Source organism: Lactuca virosa, chromosome 3, assembly GCF_052849685.1.
Source record: "Lactuca virosa cultivar CGN04683 chromosome 3, Lactuca_virosa_CGN04683_v6, whole genome shotgun sequence".
Lineage (NCBI taxonomy): Eukaryota > Viridiplantae > Streptophyta > Magnoliopsida > Asterales > Asteraceae > Lactuca > Lactuca virosa.
This window is the reverse complement of record NC_136428.1, coordinates 117637606-117657166: the sequence shown is the minus strand read 5'-3', so window position 1 is coordinate 117657166 and position 19561 is coordinate 117637606. Positions and strand designations below refer to the sequence as shown.

At 38.8% G+C, this 19561-nt stretch overlaps 1 protein-coding gene across 2 annotated transcripts; it reads left to right on the top strand.

The window, feature by feature from the left end:
- The first annotated feature begins 6004 nt into the window (after positions 1-6004).
- On the top strand, positions 6005-9403 carry LOC145166459 (CDP-diacylglycerol--serine O-phosphatidyltransferase 1-like). Of its 2 annotated transcripts, XM_079085442.1 has the most exons (13): positions 6006-6277; positions 6970-7165; positions 7233-7298; positions 7381-7440; positions 7534-7624; positions 7692-7746; positions 7869-7948; positions 8040-8156; positions 8244-8328; positions 8423-8514; positions 8590-8843; positions 8936-9024; positions 9119-9403. In XM_079085442.1, the coding sequence occupies exons 2-13, from the start codon at positions 7002-7004 to the stop codon at positions 9250-9252; spliced, it is 1287 nt and encodes a 428-aa protein (XP_078941568.1). In that variant the 5' UTR covers positions 6006-6277; positions 6970-7001; the 3' UTR covers positions 9253-9403. The 2 variants fall into 2 exon arrangements, with proteins under 2 accessions (XP_078941567.1, XP_078941568.1); XM_079085441.1 differs by having other exon boundaries at positions 6005-6277; positions 8423-8843.
- The last annotated feature ends 10158 nt before the right edge of the window (positions 9404-19561 follow it).

The window sequence follows — 19561 nt, the reverse complement described above, 5'->3', positions numbered from 1 at the left end:
GACTTGAGGTCTGGATATCACCAGATGAGGGTGCGTGATGAGGATATCCAAAAGACGGCGTTCAGGACTCGTTATGGGCATTACGAGTTCGTAGTGATGCCTTTTGGGCTCACCAATGCACCAGCGGCGTTCATGGATCTCATGAACCGATTATGCAGGCCAATGTTGGATCGATCGGTGATTGTGTTCATCGACGATATTCTAGTGTATTCGAAGTCTAGAGAGCAGCATGAGAAGCATCTGAGGGAGATCCTTGGAGTTTTGAGATCGGAGAGGCTTTATGCCAAATTCTCCAAGTGTGATTTCTGGTTACGAGAGGTCCTGTTCTTGGGGCACCTCGTTAATCAGAATGGGATACTGGTCGATCCGGCCAAGATTGAGGCTGTTATGAGTTGGGAGGTGCCGAGATCCCCCACCGAGATCAGAAGTTTTCTGGGGTTGGCCGGCTATTATCGGAGATTTATCAGGGATTTCTCCAAGATTGCCGTTCCCCTCACCAGATTGACCCGGAAGGGTGTTGCTTTTACTTGGGGTCCAGAGCAGCAGACCTCATTCGAGACACTTCGCTAGAGATTATGTCAAGCCCCGGTGTTAGCCCTTCTGGAGGGAATGGAGGATTTCGTGGTTTACTGTGATGCGTCTATATCAGGGTTGGGTGCGGTGCTTATGCAGAGAGGGCACGTGATAGCATACGCATCGAGGCAGCTGAAGCCTCATGAGACGAGGTATCCCACCCACGATTTGGAGTTGGGGGCAGTGGTATTCGCCCTCAAGATATGGCGCCATTATTTGTATGGGGTTCGGTGTACCATATACACGAACCACAAGAGTCTGAAGTACCTGATGGATCAGCCCAACCTGAATATGTGCCAGAGGAGATGGTTGGATGTGGTAAAGGATTACGACTGTGAAATCCTGTACCACCCGGGCAAGGCTAACGTGGTAGCCGATGCTCTGAGCCGCAGGGCGGAGAGTGCCCCGATTCGAGATATATGTATGAGGATGACGGTGATGACTCCGGTGTTGGATACCATCCGAGAGGCCCAGGCAGAGGCTGTGAGATCGAAGAACCGCAAGAGAGAGAGGGTGATTGGGCAGGTATCCGAGTTTGTTACCGATAGTCGAGGGCTTATGACCTTCCATGGTCGAATTTGGGTGTCGTATACGGGCGGGGCACGTAGCACTCTGATGGAGGAGACACATAGATTGAGATTCTCAATCCATCCCGGAGCCACTAAGATGTATTTGGACCTAAAAAGAGACTACTGGTGGCCCTGTATGAAGAGGGATGTTGCATGGGTAGTAGAGAGGTGCTTGACCTGTCGCCGGGTTAAGGCCGAGCACCAGCGTCCGCATGGCAAGTTGCAGCCATTAGAGGTTCCCCAGTGGAAGTGGGAACAGATTTCTATGGATTTTATCACCAAATTGCCGAGGACCGCGAGGGGTGTTGATGCAATTTGGGTGATTGTGGATCGGCTGACGAAGAGCGCTCACTTCCTTGTTATCAGTGAGTGCTTTTCTGCGGAGAGGCTGGCAGATACATATGTGAGAGAGGCGGTGTCACGGCATGGAGTGCCGATCTCGATTGTGTCAGATCGAGATGTACGTTTCACTTCCAGGTTCTGGAAAAAGTTCCATGAGGAGTTGGGTACGAGATTGCACTTCAGTACTGCCTACCACCCACAGACGGATGGACAGAGTGAGCGGACGATTCAGACGCTCGAGGACATGCTTCGAGCATGTGTTATGGACTTCGGTGGAAGTTGGGACACATACCTACCTTTGGTTGAGTTTTCTTACAACAACAGCCACCATTCGAGTATTGGTATGCCTCCTTTTGAGATTTTGTATGGGAGGAGGTGTCGGACTACCATCTTTTGGGGAGAGGTAGGACAGCGAGTGATGGGTAGCACTGGGATAGTGCTTAAGACGAATGATCAGATTCAACAGGTCAGACAGAGATTACTGACAGCCCAGAGTCGCCAGAAGAGTTACGCGGATAGGCGACGATCCGAGATCGAGTTCCAGGTTGGGGACTTTGTACTCCTGAATGTATCTCCTTGGAAAGGAGTGATCCGGTTCAGGAAGAGGGGCAAGCTGGGGCCCCGATACATTGGCCCTTTCAGGGTGATCGCTAGAGTGGGCAAGGTAACATACCGTTTAGAGCTACCTGAGGAGTTGAGTCAGATCCATGATACCTTCCACGTATCCCAGTTGAGGAAGTGTATAGCCGACGAGACGACGGTAGTGCCGCTAGAGGATATTCAGGTGGGCGCGAGCCTGAATTACATTGAGAGGCCGATCGCGATCTTGGATAGGAAGATCAAGGTTCTGAGGAACAAGGAGGTGCCTCTGGTTCAGGTCCAGTGGCAACATCGGAGAGGGTCCGAGCTGACTTGGGAGCCGGAGTCGGAGATGCGGGAGCAGCATCCAGAGTTATTTACGGCCGGAGACTTCGAGGGCGAAGTCTGATTCTAGTGGGGGAGAATTGTAACACCCCGAAATTCAGGTATATCTCTTTAACCCTTCTTCTTTTCCAAGTTATCGAAATTAGCCGAGGTGAGTCTTCTCACTATACATTACCTAGAGTGGTAACTATGTGCAGACCGGAGGGTCTTATGTGTTATGTGTATGTTTGAGTTTATGTGCATTGTGATATATGTATGTTATGTGTTATATAGACCGGACCGGAGGGTCCTACGATTTAGACCGGACCAGAGGGTCCAACGAGCTGACCGGACTGGAGGGTCCAACGAGCTACGGGACTGGAGGGTCCCGCTGAGACACATTGACCAGAGGGTCATACCGAGTTATAGCCTCGAGTGACTTATGTGCTGTATGTGGTATTTTGGGGAACTCACTAAGCATTTATGCTTACCGTGTTATGTGATATGTGTTTCAGGTACTAGCGAGGATCGCGGGAAGGCGCCGGCATGATTTGTACACACTGACAGAGGATTATGTATTTAAGATTCTGGGATATGTTTTATTGTGATGACACTGATACATGAGATTTTGAGAATATTATATGAGTTTTATTAGGTTTGAAAAATGAAAAATTGTTTTAAAATATACATCGTTACAATACAACCCCTAGGGATTTCCACCAGACGATAACCAGCCTACTAGTACTCTAACCAGCATACCACTACTGCTGCATCCTAACACAGAAGGATATATATATATATATATATATATATATATATATATATATATATATATATATATATATATATAGCGGATCACTACAACACAACAACATCCTATACACAAGGATACATAAGTAACTCTCCAAGGAATGCATAACCATATGTACCCAGAGGTGAGATAGACACTCAGACATATGATCCTACTCTAGAGCCACAACCAATCAAGGAACATGCAAGAAAGCATAGATCAAGAGTCCTCAGTCTATCCTACATGACTACGTACAGTGCATAGGGTATCCCTCTACTAAATGATAGCTAAAACTAGCGGGCTGGCATTGGTGCCTTCGACCGACGGGTACAGTAAGGAAAACTCACTTGAATCGAAGAACCCAGAAACACTACGATGCGCTCCCCTTTCTGCACTGCTTGCTCCCACGAATCCACTAACACCAAAACTAGGTATAATCTTAATCAACAGTCCAAAACCCTCAAGTTTGACCCAAAGTCAAACTTGGTCAAAAAGTCAACGCTCAACGGTTAACGAAAGTCAAAGTCAACTTCAGCAGGATTATGCAATGCATAATTAATCTACACCTTGCGTAGTGGTACGCAATGCGTCCTTAGAGTACACCCTACACACTTTGTTGTTAAGCCAATTCCACTTTTAGCTCTTAATCCATAAAGACCAACCATCTATTGCTCATATCTGGTCCTAATAAACGTTTAGAGTCATAAAGTTCCCCACTTTATGCCTTTGCATGGCTTAAAAGAGAACAATACCAAATCTCAAGTCTAAAACACACCCCAATGCCCAAATACTCATGCATGGAAGGATGGGAGTGACCATGTTCCCATTTTTATTACTCTACAAGCTTAGAAATGTTAGAAAATGCCACTCATGAGGTCTAAAGTAGCTCATACTTACTAGACTCAAGATCAAGGGACACAAAGCTCATAAAACCCATAACAAGCTAGATCTATCTAGTTAATCATAAAGGTTCAAGCTTTATACCTCCTGGAGGATGTTGAAGAAGAGTAGAGTCTGGATCTACAAGCTTTGAACTCCCCAAGCACACTTTCAATGATCTCTTTCTTCACAAAACACACTAGAAAACACTCAAATGCTTCCCTCACAAGATGGCTAGGGTTTCAAGTTAGAGGCTCAAGATGGTGGATGCTGATGATAAGAAGGACCCCAATGGGTTAGAGTCCTTAAATAGGGCTCAAAACCCCAAAATTAGGGTTTTTACTCTACGCAATTACGCCCTGCATAACATAAGTTACGCCTTGCTTAACTCACTAGAAACGCACCCCCACTACACCCTGCGTAGTGCCAGACTCCCATTTCTAACTTAACTTCAAATAACCATAACTTCTCCATTTCAACTTCATGTTCAGCATTCTTCATATGCACGGAAAGGTATTGAAGAGCCCCACAATCTTATCTAGTTACTTTGGACTAAAAACATATCGGACTAAAATCCTTAATTCAGCAAGAAACCCGATCTATAACTTTTCCCTTTCTACCCTTCGGCTCCAGCATACAAATCAAGGGATTAGATATCACAACCAACATTAACAATCCTTCAATAAGGTCTAAGCTTTCCTTCCTCAAGCCCAAATCCCTTTTCATGATCGAATTTCGGTCGACAATCCTGAATTAAGAAATGACCCGAAACCGGGTGTTACAATCTTGCTAGTTTTTTTTTTATATAAAATTCGGCCGTTTAAAAAAAATAATTTATAATTAAAATCCATTTTTTGAACAGTTAGTTAGGGTTTAGAAGTTGATATTACAAGTTAGTAGAATTCGTCAACGCTCATATTAGAAGCCGGAACCTCCAATATAAGAGGCAAAACCTCTAACAATTGGGCTAGTCCCTCATTGGCAATTCAAATCCATTTAAGAATGGAATCACATAAATTTTTATCCATACATCACATACAGTGGCGGATCCAGATCGAAATTAACCGGGGTCCACTATATCGTATCCAGCCGGTGGGAGCGGCTTCGGGCGGCTGGCCGATTGTGTCTTAGGCTACTTTTCTTGGTGTGCAAACCGGTAGTTGTGGAGCAAGTAGCTAGGATATCATAAAAAGAGAAGAAATTTGTTTTTTTTATGGTATAGGAGAAAAAATAAGAGATGCTACTCTTTTATCAAGTGGGGACATTGGAGACATATGAATATAAAATAGAATTTTTTTTTTCTTTTTTAGATATATATATTTAAGGTGAGCCAACCTCAAGTGGTGCCATACACCCCACTTACCAAATGATAGATCCGCCACTGATCACATATAAATGATGTGCTTGGAGATGTAATCTATGGATTTTGAGCAATAGATATTTCTCTTGGTTTGAGTGAAGATTATAAGCGTAAAATTCTGTCGGATATAATGATATGTAATTTATGGCATACTCGTTTATTATCTAAGCAGAGTAGATTCTATGACCAATTTTTCTGCTAAGACGTGGTTCACAAGACATTCCAAATCGTGTAAGTTAGTTCTATTGCCCATCTTCACAGTGGCCATTATGAATATCGATTCACAAAAACTATCATATCAAATGTGTAATGTTTTACTGTTATAACGCAAGGATAGATCCAAGTTCTCATAGATTAAAAACAATATACAATGTTCGACTGAATGAGTAAAAAAAAAACAAAAAAAACCACATAATAATTATAATATTAAAAAAATTATATCTTATAGTAAATAAAAATAAATTGATACTTTTATAGTATCATATATTTTGTATTTTATTGCAAATATCTTTTGAAAATTAATGACCCGCAACTAGGGTATATAAATTATAAAATCACCCCTTTTATATTTCACAAGCTCTCCATCACTTTGACCAGTCGTACTTCCTCTCACTGACGCAGCAATACATATACATACAAATCCTTCCCACTGCGCATACTCAAATTTATCAAGAATCTTTTCACAGACTACATATAACGCATCTCCTCCCATCAATACAAACTTCCAGTTCTTCTCGAAATCTCCCATCATTCAACTCTTTTTCTCCAAGATCGGACGGCTAAGGATCCCTCTTTCCTTTTCTTTCAGTCTCACCACTAGGGCTCAATCACTCTTTCCTTACTCATCTCTTCTCGTTATGCGTATGTACTTTTCTCTCATCTCTCTGTACATTCTTTCGCCCTTTTCATGCATCTCCTCTTCTTATTTCTCCATTAATTTTGACTTTTTCTTTTATATCTGATGTGGGTTTCTGATATTGGATGGTGAATTTAAGTGGGGTGTATTGGTTTTGTTGATAACACGTTACGTTTGTGTGATAATTGAATAGTAATTATGTCTCGAGAGTTTGACTCTGAGATTTGATTTCCATATGATTGTAGCCGGATTTTAATATGCTTACTTTATGTTTATTTTCATTATTGTTTTTGGGAAAAACGATTGCTAATGAGGTAAGACGCAGAACTTTCTACCATTTGCATATAATCATGTGAATTCAGAAGATTTGTCTCTGATTAACTCATTGAAGTTAAACATGATTACTTAATCCGATTAGTTTTTGAAATTGATCTGTTTATTTTGTGGGTATCGTTTAATTGGCATATTCGAATATGAATGATGTGATTGTGACTTGTGAGTTCTTGTTTTGTTAATTAAAGTAGAAATCAAGATGAGATCCACACACAGAACATATGAACTCTGTCAAATTAGCAAGATTTTATAAACGAAAGAAACTTAAACATCAGAAAATCTTTTGCAATTGCTGTAACCTAAATCTTGGTATCTTGTTTTTTATTCACTGTATTACATGTTTGAATATTTACACCATTTGCAGTGATCAAGGTAAGCTAAAAACACAACATTTTTATGGAGTCTAATGGTCTTAAGAGTGGAAGGAGAAAAGACTATATTGCCCATCAAAGTCATGAAGTGAGCACATCCATTTCTGATGAAGAACTTGATCCATGGACAGCTTGGGCTTACAAACCTCGAACAATTACACTTTTATTCATAGGCTCATGTTTTCTGATGTAAGTATCATTTTCATTTCCAATTTTTTTTTTGAATTATTAATTAATTTTCAAATCTGTTTCTCAGTTGGGCTAGTGGAGTTGTTGATCCGGAAAGCAATCCATCAGATGATATTGTAACATCTGTCAAAAGGTGAATCCTTTTTGGATTTCTTTTTGCATGATTCTTTAAAGAAAGTAATATTCAAATCTTGATGTTTATTGCAAAATAAAAGGGGCATATGGGCAATGATTGCAGTTTTTCTAGCTTACTGTTTGCTTCAAGCTCCTTCAACGTAAGTTACTTTTTTATATTTTTTATTAACATACTTTTTAATTTTTTTTTTATAAGGCAATTAACATTTTTATCTGTATGATCTTATAAATAGGTTATTAATTAGGCCACATCCTGCAATTTGGCGTCTAGTTCATGGCATGGCTGTTATTTACCTTGTAGCATTAACATTTTTGCTTTTTCAGGTTAGTATATTTTGTGCTGTTTTACCTTTTTACCCCTATACAAAATCATTTTTTTTTTGGTTTTTAGAATCGTGATGATGCTAGGCAATTCATGAAGTATCTCCATCCTGATCTTGGTGTTGGTAACTCTTTATATCTTTACATATTTCTATATCCCACGAAAAAATTAATTTAATTTTTTTTATTTTTTGAGAAGTTTTCATCATGTCTTGATTTTATCTTTGTAATATATTTTTTTTTTCAGAACTTCCGGAAAGATCATATGGTGCTGATTGTCGAATATATGTACCCAATAATCCAACTAACAGGTTTATAAATGTTTATGTATGATTTCTTCTTTCACAATCTTCAAACCTTTATATTCTTCAATTTTATTTTTTTTACATATTTTCCTAAAGTTTTTTTGGCGCTTCAGGAAACACTTTTTGATGAATTTGTTCCTGCTCATTTATTCGGGTGGTGGGCGAAGGCAATAATGATCCGTAATCAACCACTTTTATGGGTATTATCAATCGGATTTGAGTTAATGGAGGTCCGATTTTCAAATTCAATTAATCCAGTTTCTTAAAAATCAATTTTTTCTGAAAATATAATGCTTTAATTTATATTCTTTCCTCAGCTAACATTTCGCCATATGTTGCCGAATTTTAATGAGTGTTGGTGGGACAGCATTGTTCTTGATATATTGATTTGCAATTGGCTAGGTGAGATGCTTAAATTAGAAAGTTTTTACTTTCATTTAGATGCATATTTAATAATTAGTCTAAAATTTTATTTTTACATTTATTTTATTGGTAGGTATTTGGGCAGGGATGCATACGGTTCGTTATTTTGATGGTAAAACATACGAGTGGGTAGGAATAAGCCGTCAACCAAATATTTTGGGCAAAGTAAGTTTATGTTTCCAGTCCAATCAGTATCAGTATCAGTGTCAGTCTGTTGACCAGTGGATATCTGTGTGCCAGGTAAAACGAACATTAGGTCAATTTACTCCAGCAAATTGGGACAAAGACGAATGGCATCCGTTTCTTGATCCGTGGCGATTCATTCAAGTTTTAACCCTTTGCATTGTGTTTTTAACCGTAGAACTCAACACTTTTTTCCTCAAATTTTGCCTGTGGGTCCCACCTCGAAACCCCATTATTGTTTATCGATTGTTACTTTGGTGGCTTATTGCAATTCCTACAGTTCGGGAGTATAATTCTTACCTACAAGACCGGTAATTAATCTTACTCACTTTTTGTACAAATTCATTCATATACTTTGATGCAAAAATGTGTATTAATTTTTGTAAATGCGGTCATTTTTCAGAAAACCTGTGAAAAAGGTTGGAGCTTTTTGTTGGCTTTCGCTTGCAATTTGCATCATTGAACTACTTATTTGCATCAAATTTGGGCATGGTGAGTTTTTGATGTCATGATTATATTGTATAATACTTTGAATCAAGATTTATATGTATGGATATGTTATGAATCAAGATTTTGTTTTTTTTAGGTCTTTTTCCTACTCCAATGCCTAGATGGCTTGTAATTTTATGGTCATCTGTTGGTGTTGGACTTCTTGCGTTCTTGATGATGTGGACATGGCGATTTCATCCAAGTTTAAGCAAAAAACAAAAACGGCTTTGAATTTGTTTGCCGCCTGTTTTTTTGTGGTGAAAAATGGGTCGTTTTATTGAATGTCAACATACATGTTGTAAATTTTATTCATTTCATAACTGTAAATTCTCATTATTTCAGCCAAGATTTTTCATATTAATTGGGGTTTATATTTTATTAACTGAAAGGTATCGATTGTCATGGGTTTTTGCAAGATTCTGTTGTTAACTGTTACAAGAATTCCTATAAATCTGGTCTATGTTTTTTCACATGATAAAACGGTCGAATCTATTTGGTTGGAAGTAGTACCATGAGGCTTGGGACTTGTACTTTCCAAACTGGGGAAGGAGCTATTCCAACATCTACCTAAGACAACTGAGTTTTCTTTTGACTTTTGACTTTTTGGCATTATTATAGTGTAAGTTTGAATTTTTTTATTTATTTTTTATTTTTTTTAATATCCCTTCTAACAAGTAATAACTCATTATGGCGATAATTGTGTCGAGTTCGGGTTGACAGGTCATAAAAACTTAATCTGGACACGATTTATATAAATATTTGTGTTGTATTGCTAAACCCTAACCCTGATTAGCTATAAACAGGTCAATCCGTATAACCCATTTAACTATACTGGTTTGTGAGCGAAATTTGGGTTTGTGGGGCAGAATAAGGTTGGTAGGTCACCGGAAAAAAGTCTAAATATCACATATTTACTTATTAGTCCTTATTTTCTCTTTTATTTAATATATATATATATATATATATATATATATATATATATATATTAATTTTTTTTAATATAATAAAATAAACAGGTTCACGGGTCAACCAAAAAAAATTTTATAAACCTGAACACGACCTGTATAATGAACAGGTTGGCAGGTTGTTGGTCAAAAAATTCAAGAATTGCCATCCGTACGACTTAGTGTAAATGGAGTGGAATTTTTGCTACAAATTAACATAATGACTTTTTCAATCAGGTTGTATATGCAACGAAATTTTCTGCATATTACTAAATACATGACTTTTGCAAGGTAATGTGAAATTTTTTTAATTATCTATGATAAAAAATGCCACATCAACTTTTTATTTTAATTATCTATGATAAAAAATGCCACATCAACTTTTTATGATTTAACATCCCCTTCCCTACACCAGCGATTTCTTCCCCCACAACATGTGACACACTGAATGTCCCTCTTCCTAGTTCCCATCCTTCCTCGATCATCCCCTTTACTAATAATGCCTAGGTACATCCACTAATGACAAAACCTAGAAATCAAAGAAATAAAACCATAGAGTGATACAAAAACAAAAGTGATCGCCTTTAAGTACAAATAGCATCCTAGGGTGCAATTAATCACATTGCCATGCAAACATGAATCTACCTTGACATTTTTGAAACTAAAGATTGCATTTAGGAGTCAAAGTTCATATGGGATTAATAGTATAGAAACACTTCAAACAACTAAGGACGACAATGCAGCTGCTAGGATGACCTCACATTACAATAAGTATACCGTGTATATACGATGGGGACATGTATACGCTCAAAGGGTAGGTCCAAAGATGTTGCCTAACCATAAGCTTGCTAAAACTCTCACTTTCCACTACTTAGGGTGGACAGAGTAGTGTAAGATGGGGTGGTGGTACCGTCGGGAACCTTACTCCTCCTTCAGCGGGTTGAGCAAGACAGGTTAATAATAATGGACCATTTGCGGTTTACGTAAACAGCACAACACATTTTCAACTAATGCATTGATTACTTGTACCTTTTACTTTACGACTTGTATCAAAATAGTTTTGTATGTTTTTAAATTAGTTTGTGAATTACTTTTGTATGTTTTTAATATTTTATAAATTAGTTTTGTATGATTTTTATTAGTTTGTGTTTATTTTCAAATTAAAAATTGAATGAGTTTGAGTGGTTTGGAAAATATATCATTTCCATATGTTCTGGGTTGTAAAATATACCATTTTGGGTTGTGGGTTAGAAAGATGGAAGAGAAAATGAAAGATTAAAACTACATGACAATGGGTTCTACTCCTATCAACATTAATATCACCCACAAATACCTATCAAAGTTTTTTTTTTTTTTTTTGTGTTGTTACGTTGTTTCCGGAGAAGGTAGGGATAATTGGATAATTTGAGATGAAGACCAAGGTCATTCTATTAAAAGAATCAAAATCAAAGATTATATATATATATATATATATATATATATATATATATATATATATATATATATATATATATATATATATATATATATATATATATATATATATATATATATATATGGGTTCAATGGGAAACACATGAACTTAAAAAAACCCTAGAAATTCTATAAATACATAAAAAAAATACTTTGAGATATCCATTTTTTTACTCTATAATCCTAAAAATCGCATTTTTTTATACAAACTTTTTGATTTTTTTTTTGGAAAAATATATAATTTTTTTCCAACGAATTTGTTTAAAATGTTTCGATTTTTAGGTCTATAAACTAAAAAAAAGATTAGATACCTCAAAATATTTTTTTTATGTGTTTTTATTGATTTTCTAGGGTTTCTAATTTGGTTTGAAGAAACAAAAATGATGAGTAGAGGTGGAGTCGTGATTTTAGAATAAGAATGTTGCATTGTTCGAGATATGTAAAGTGACAAAACAAGTTAATGACAAAATAATTAATTATATGAGCATATTTGTGTTACAAAATTGACTCAACTAGAAAAAACAAAAATAACTAGTTAGAGTAATTAATTTGTTATTTGTCAAATAACTAGAAATTAATTAATAATTAATCAAGAGGGATTAGTTTTCTATCTATTGATTCATCAATGAAATAACTATAAATCATGACGTAGCAAAACATAATAGTTGTGTCTGTTAACCATCATAATTGAGCAAACCTTGGAGGTTAAGAAGACTCTTTAGGGTTTCCACTTCCTATATATGGAGGCATGACCGAAAGAGCCCCCATTACAACCCTAATTTGTTCTCCCTCTCCTCCCTTTCTCTTTCAACTTTGACGACACAAAGAAGGCAACCCACTGGGACGTTTTTGCGACGTCCTTGTGCACTAAGTAAGACGAAGGAGTTTGTTTGCTTGCTTGAAGCCAAGGGGTGCGATTATATTAGAAAAATTATACTTTGGATCCTTAATCTTCTTGACATCATAAAGATATTCCTAATCGCCACCCCCGATAAATAGTTTGTTGGTATTAGTTGTTGAACAATGATCCATGGTTCAATCATGATATTTTATTTATGGATAATGTGCTTATATTTTGATTATATCGAAATTAGCATCATGGAACACCATATTTTCCACCAACTATACTAACCAAATATTGTGACAATATAAAGGAATATCATTTTATTGTTTTATTCAACTCCTTTAAAAGTTGCATAATCCAAATGATCCTTTCTTGTGTTGTGTGACATCCTCATTTTCACGGTCAGAAAAGACCGATTTTGTTTATGCTTTATAAAAATCAGAGTACATTTTTTAATAAAAATGTTGCAGAATTTGTTCCCAGAAAAACATGATAAATACGTTATCAAAGCATTTCCGAAGAAATGTATTTTATTCATTTTAAAACATTGGGATGTCATCGTCAATACAGAAACATAAGCATAAACAGAACTTACATTCATTATCACTAGTGATCTACATCTATTTAATCTCTCAGTGTAATGTAACTTCGTATCGGCACCTGTGATTCAAATAAGCTTGAGTGGTTCAGGTTGGGAAACCTGGTGAGTACATAGGGTTTTCAACCCACAATAATATAATTATTATGTTTAAACATCAAACACTCAACCCAATTACCCATCCCCATTATCTTCTTTACTCTTAAGGATCTACCCTAAGAATTAGCTATTCCTCGTTCATTCATTCCTAAGGATCATCCTAAGGAATCGGAATGAAATCCATCGTTGTTAGGGTTTACTCAACATGCACTAAGTCGCATAGTCGCCAGGGTTTAGGCACCAAGTCTGCATGGTCGCCCGGGTTTAGGCACCAAGTCTGCATGATCGCCGGGGTTTAGGCACTAAGTCTGCATAGTCACCAGGGTTAGGCACCAAGTCTGCATGATCGCCGGGGTTTAGGCACTAAGTCTGCATAGTCGCCAGGGTTAGGCACCAAGTCTGCATGATCGCCGGGGTTTAGGCACCAAGTCTACATGATCGCCAAGGTTTAGGCACCAAGTCTGCATGATTGTCAGGGTTTAGAGTACACCGGGTGAACACATCGTTCACAACACCTACAGGTTGCGAGCCTGCTAGTGTTCCACTAGACTGTCTAGAATAGTCTGTGGTTATCATCCATACTTTGCTAGATGACGGGGCCATGCTTGGGTAAAAGGCATCTCTCATTGTTCACCTCTCACCCTTATCTCACGGTCTATATCACCTCTTATCTCAACATTCAATTCATATTTCATCTACCCATGTTTTACCCAACATATTTTGTAGATATAAAATACATATATACAGTTTAAATCATTTAAAACATATATAAAATCTTTCATTCAGCATAGACAGCAAGTATTCAGACAATATGCACACATAGTACATAATTTATATTAAAATACTTCATATCTATGTGTAAGATGAAAGTAACTATGCACTCACTTGTTAAGGTGGTGATTCTGAACTCAGACAGCGCTTCGCTTCTTAAAAATAATTTCCTTCGACGAAACCTAGTATTATTACCACTAGATTTTAGTCTAATATTTACCGTGACTAATTAGAGTAAATTACACGAATCGTCCCTGGTGCAGGTGCCAAAATACACGTTTGGTCCCTATTTTCAAAAATTAACTCGGATCATCCCTCATTAGTTTAAAACCTACACGCTTCATCCCTGAAAGACGAATTTGTTACAGGTTTAGTCCGTTCTAGATTTAAAATGACCATAATACCCTCGTTTATTTATTTTTCAATTAATCCAATAACATTTATTATTATTTTTTAATTTAAAAAAAATGGGCCCCACTTCCACCACCCCTCATCCTCTACTTTCACCTCACCCACCCAAGTTGTATCCCGTATTCTCTCTAAACCTGAAGAAAACCACACACCACCATCACCTCCAAAACTCCGGCAACCGCCACCTCCCCTATGAATTCAAAATCCAGCCATTGGAGGTTCATCTAAAATCAGAAACAAGAAGCTCATGAGATCTTTCAACGTTTCCCTCATTCCTGAGGTTGAAACCTACTTTTCCGATAATGAAAACCTAGTTCGCACATGTGTGCTCCTCGCAATCGATGGCTCTGTTGCAGTCACAGAGTCGGTGAAGTCGTCACCACTAGAGGTACATCTGGCCTCCAATCCGCCATTGTTTCCACAGTCGGAATCGAAGCTCCATAGCTGAATATGCACCTTCACCGCCTTCTTCTTCACCTGTGCACCGCCATCGATTCTTCTCTGGTCTCCTTAAATCTCTAGTAAGTGGTAACCCTTACCCCGACGATGAAATAGGGTTTGGGTTTCGAACCTTTAGATGGTGGCGGCGATTTAGGGTTTGTTTTTGAACCTCCACTGCACCTTCTGCTCCTATGGTGGTGTTAGTGTTGACCGATGGTGGTGTTGTTTATCCATCTGTGGTGGTTGTCTGAACTATGGAGAGGAAGACGAACCTGGGGTATGGATTGATGAGTTTTTAGATCTAGGATATGGATTTGATTTTAGGGTTTATATTCAGGTTTCTTTTTTATTTTCGAGATGAATGGTGGTGTTTGTCAGAGGTATTTGGTGGCCGGAGGTCACATGTGGCCGTAGGTTGATGGTTGCCGGAGGTCGATGGTGGCCGGAAGTGATTGTGGTGGGAGGTGGTTGAGAAGTTATCAAATGTATTGGCCATTTCTTTTTAAATGCAGTAATAATTATTTTTTATAATAAACAAATCAATAATTAATTAATAAATAACAAATAAATCAAAAATAAATCAAAAATAAATCAAAAATATATCAAAAATAAATAAATAAGGGCAAAATGGTCTTTTTATGCGCGGAGGGACTAAGCGTGCAAGAAAAAACTAACACAATGATGGTCTGAGTTAATTTTTGAAAATAGGGACCAAACGTGTATTTTGGCACCTTCACTAGGGACGATTCGTGTAATTTACTCGACTAATTATTAATCTTATTATTATTATTATTATTATTATTATTATTATTATTATTATTATTATTATTATTGTTATATAAGCGTTTAAACAATATTTTTCAACCACTATGTACAGACAGGGGCCAAACATAAAACACAGGAGGACAGGACCATTTTGGCATATAGCACTTCTGAAATCCAACAACCCTATGCGGCCCTTTAAACCAGATTCCCCGTACCGCGAGTAGTTAAAAAGATATTATAACGACACTTATATAAGTCATAATAATAGCCCAACTATTTATTATAAGTTCATAATAACAATACTAATTTTAAATATAAGCTATATTAAAATAGGGTAAGCATAACTTACTTACAAGGGGGTTTTAGCTAGGAGTCGGGCTCTGCAGGGGCAGAACTTCGTCGCTGGATCTTTCTAGGAAAGATTCGTGCAGCGCTTCAGCGCTCACCTTACTATACTAAAACTACAGAAAGAGAAGTCGAATCACGAGGGACCGAAATGCTCGGGGGATAAAAAGAGAAAGACTCTTGAATTAAAAGAATGATGCAAGAAATATGAGAGCCCAAGGCTCTTATTTATAGTAATTGAATTTTCAAAAACTACCCTCATAGTTACTTAATGACCTTATAGTTATATAAAAAACTAAACACCCCTTTATAATACTATTTTAAATAGATTTAACGATATTTGTACTAAACTAATGTCGAAAGTATTCAACACTAGTCTTATAACGACCGCATCGTCGATACCTTTCCAATGAGAATGCTAGATGCTCTTCTTTCCAAGCATGTTCCTCATCTCCTTGAACTTGTTCCTTGCGAGTGGCTTTGTGAGATTGTCAGCCTGTTGTTCCACACTTGCAACAAACTTAACAATGACATCTCATCGTTCAATGCATTCTCTAATGAAATTAAAGCGAGTATCTATATGCTTGTTACGTCCATGGAAAACTGGATGCTTGACTAATTCAAGTGTGGACTTGTTGTCAATGAGTATTGTCACTGGACCCAACTTTTCACCTGTGATTTCTTGAACATGTCTTCGGACCCATATGCCTTGGCATGTTGCCAAGTTTGCAGCCATGAATTCTGCCTCGCGTGACGAAAGTGCAACACACTGTTGCTTTTGAGAGCTCCATGTCACCATATTTTTGTTCAAGTAAAATGTTATGCCTCCTATGCTTCGCCTGTCATTCATGTCTCTTGCATGATTCCTATCAGAGTATGCTACTATGTGCATTTTTTCTTTGCTTTGTGTGTATACCAAACCAAGGTTGAAGGTTCCTTTTATGTACCTTAGGATTCTTTTCACAACTTGATTGTGTTGTTCGATGGTACTCTATAGGAACCGACTTACAACTCCAAAAGTGCAAGAGATGTCTGGCCGTGTGTGGCACATATATCTCAACCCACCCACTATGCTTCGATATTCAGTGGCATTTACTGGTTTTCCACTTTCATCTTTGGTGAGATCGAGATTGTGCTCCATTGGGGTCTCTGTTGGGTTGCACTCTAGCATACCAGTCTTCTCTAGTAGTTTCTTTGCATAACCGGTTTTCTTTTAGCTTATTGCATGCTCTTCTTGTGACACTGTAACACCGTAAATTTCAAAACAATTTTTCACTTTTTAAAATATAATTTCATTCATAAATATTCTCGAATTCCAATGTATCACATATCAAATCCATAAAAACACATCTCAAGATCATAATATATAAAACTCCAATATTGTGTACTGATCATGCCGGCGCCTTCCCGCGATCCTCACTGGTACCTGAAACACATAACACAAAACACTGTAAGCATAAATGCTTAGTGAGTTCCCCAAAATACCACACACAACACATATTAGCCACTCGAGGCTATAACTCTGTTTGACCCTCTGGTCAATGTGTCTCAGTGGGACCCTCCAGTCCCATAACTCTGTGGGCCCTCTGGCCCTAACTCTGTGGACCTTCCGGTCCTAACTCTGTAAACTCTGTACATACATAGCATAAATCACATAGAAATCACATCATGCAAAAGCATACAAAATACTCTGTCACATAACTCTAATTACCACCCTAGGTAAAGTATAGTGAGAAGACTCACCTCGAGTAACTCGGTAAACCTCGAACTCTGAAATACTGCACTAGCCTTCACCTAATCACATAAATAAATTCTCTAATTAATACAACTTCTAAAGGCTAGGCCAACTCCTCTCTATAAGTTCTCTAAGAAGGGTAAAAGACCATTCTGCCCCTCTAATGGCTCATAAGTCCAAACACTGACTAATCCCTAAAAGTCAACAGAAGTCAACAGTCAACATTGACCAGACTCGCCGAGTGCACTAGAGTGACTCGACGAGTACATGCCTGCCTCCTCGTCCCTGGTCCTCACTTGACTCACTGAGTCAACCCTATACTCCCCGGGTCGTTACAGATCGCGAGTCACGGGGCAACCCGACTCGACTCGTCGAGTCCCTTATGGACTCGGCGAGTTCCTCCCATGAAAACTCTCAAAAGATCTCTTGAGGTCAGATCTGGTTCACCAAACAGTAGATCCATCCTTCTAACATTCAAAAGTCACGTAAAGGTGCAACATTTACGTGCATGCAACCCATATCAAGCCTCAAATGGAGAAATATCACTAGAAATGGCAACCTAGTCTCCAATTGCTTATTTGCTTGCAAAAAGCTAGAAGGTAGTGACTCTATGGACCTCTCAAGGTCCAGATCTGATATCATCAACACAAAGGGGACCTCATACTCACTAGATCTTATAAAAAAGGGAGGTAAAAACCCTAAAATCATGAAATCTATCATATCAATACGAAATAGAAGGGATTTTACCTCCAGAGACAATATCTCAAGATGATTAGCTCCAATCCAAGCTCCCTTCACGTTCTAGATGGATCCTCTCTTCTTTATCTAGCAAAAATCACCCCAAAATGAAGATTATAAGCCCTTTCTTGCACTCAAGCCTTCCTCACTCTCTCTAGGGTTTCTCTGGAACAAGGTGGCCTCAAATGACGGCCATAAGGGCCTTTAAATAGGGCACAAGCCCCGAAAATTAGGGCTTCATTTAACAGCGAGGACTCGCCGAGTCCACGCATGGACTCGCCGAGTCCTTTCATTAAATCCAGGCTGGCAGAAGCGCGATTCCACTCGGCGAGTCTGAGCGCCTACTCGCCGAGTCCCTTTCTAAAATTCAACAAAATACTCAAAATAAGATACCTGGGTATCCGGATGTTACAATTCTCCCCCACTAGAATCAGACTTCGACCTCGAAGTCCTGCTCGGCAAACAACTCTGGATGCTGCTCCCGCATCTCCAACTCCAACTCCCAAGTCAGCTCGGACCCTTCCGATGTTGCCACTGGACTTACACCAGTGACACCTCCTTGTTCCTCAGAACCTTGATCTTCCGATCCCGAATCGCGATTGGCTTCTCCGCATAATTCAGGCTCGCATCCACCTGAATATCCTCCAGTGGCACCACTGCCGACTCATCAGCTATACACTTCCTCAACTGAGACATGTGGAAGGTATCATGAATCTGGCTAAACTCCGCAGGTAGCTCCAACCGATATGCTACCCTGCCCACCCTCGCGGTCACCCTGAACGGACCGATGTACCGGGTCCCCAGCTTGCCCCTCTTCCTGAATCGGATCACTCCTTTCCAAGGAGATACCTTCAGGAGTACGAAGTCTCCCACCTGGAACTCAAGATCGGATCGTCGCCTATCCGCGTAACTCTTCTAACGACTCTGGGCCGTCAGTAACCTCTGTCTAACCTGCTGTATCTGCTCTGTCGTCCGAAGCACTATCTCAGTGCTACCCATCACACGCTGCCCTACCTCTCCCCAGCAAATGGGAGTCCGACACCTCCTCCCATACAACAACTCGAAGGGAGGCATACCAATACTCGAATGGTGGCTGTTGTTGTAGGAAAACTCAGCCAACGGCAGATACGTGTCCCAACTTCCTCCGAAGTCTAGCACACATGCTCAGAGCATGTCCTCGAGCGTTTGAATCGTCCGCTCACTCTGTCCGTCCGTCTGGGGTTGGTAGGCGGTACTGAAATGCAATCTCGTACCCAACTCCTCGTGGAACTTCTTCCAGAACCTGGAAGTGAAACGTACATCTCCATCTGACACAATCGAGATCGGTACTCCATGACGCGATACCACCTCCCGCACATACGACTCTGCCAACCTCT

Excerpts from the sequence above, each read along its gene's own strand:
- LOC145166459 (XM_079085441.1), top strand. The coding sequence starts at position 7,002 with ATGGAGTCTAATGGTCTTAAGAGTGGAAGGAGAAAAGACTATATTGCC. Across the intron at positions 7,166-7,232 it reads ATAGGCTCATGTTTTCTGAT|TTGGGCTAGTGGAGTTGTTG; the intron begins GTAAGTATCATT and ends TCTGTTTCTCAG. Across the intron at positions 7,299-7,380 it reads ATTGTAACATCTGTCAAAAG|GGGCATATGGGCAATGATTG; the intron begins GTGAATCCTTTT and ends GCAAAATAAAAG.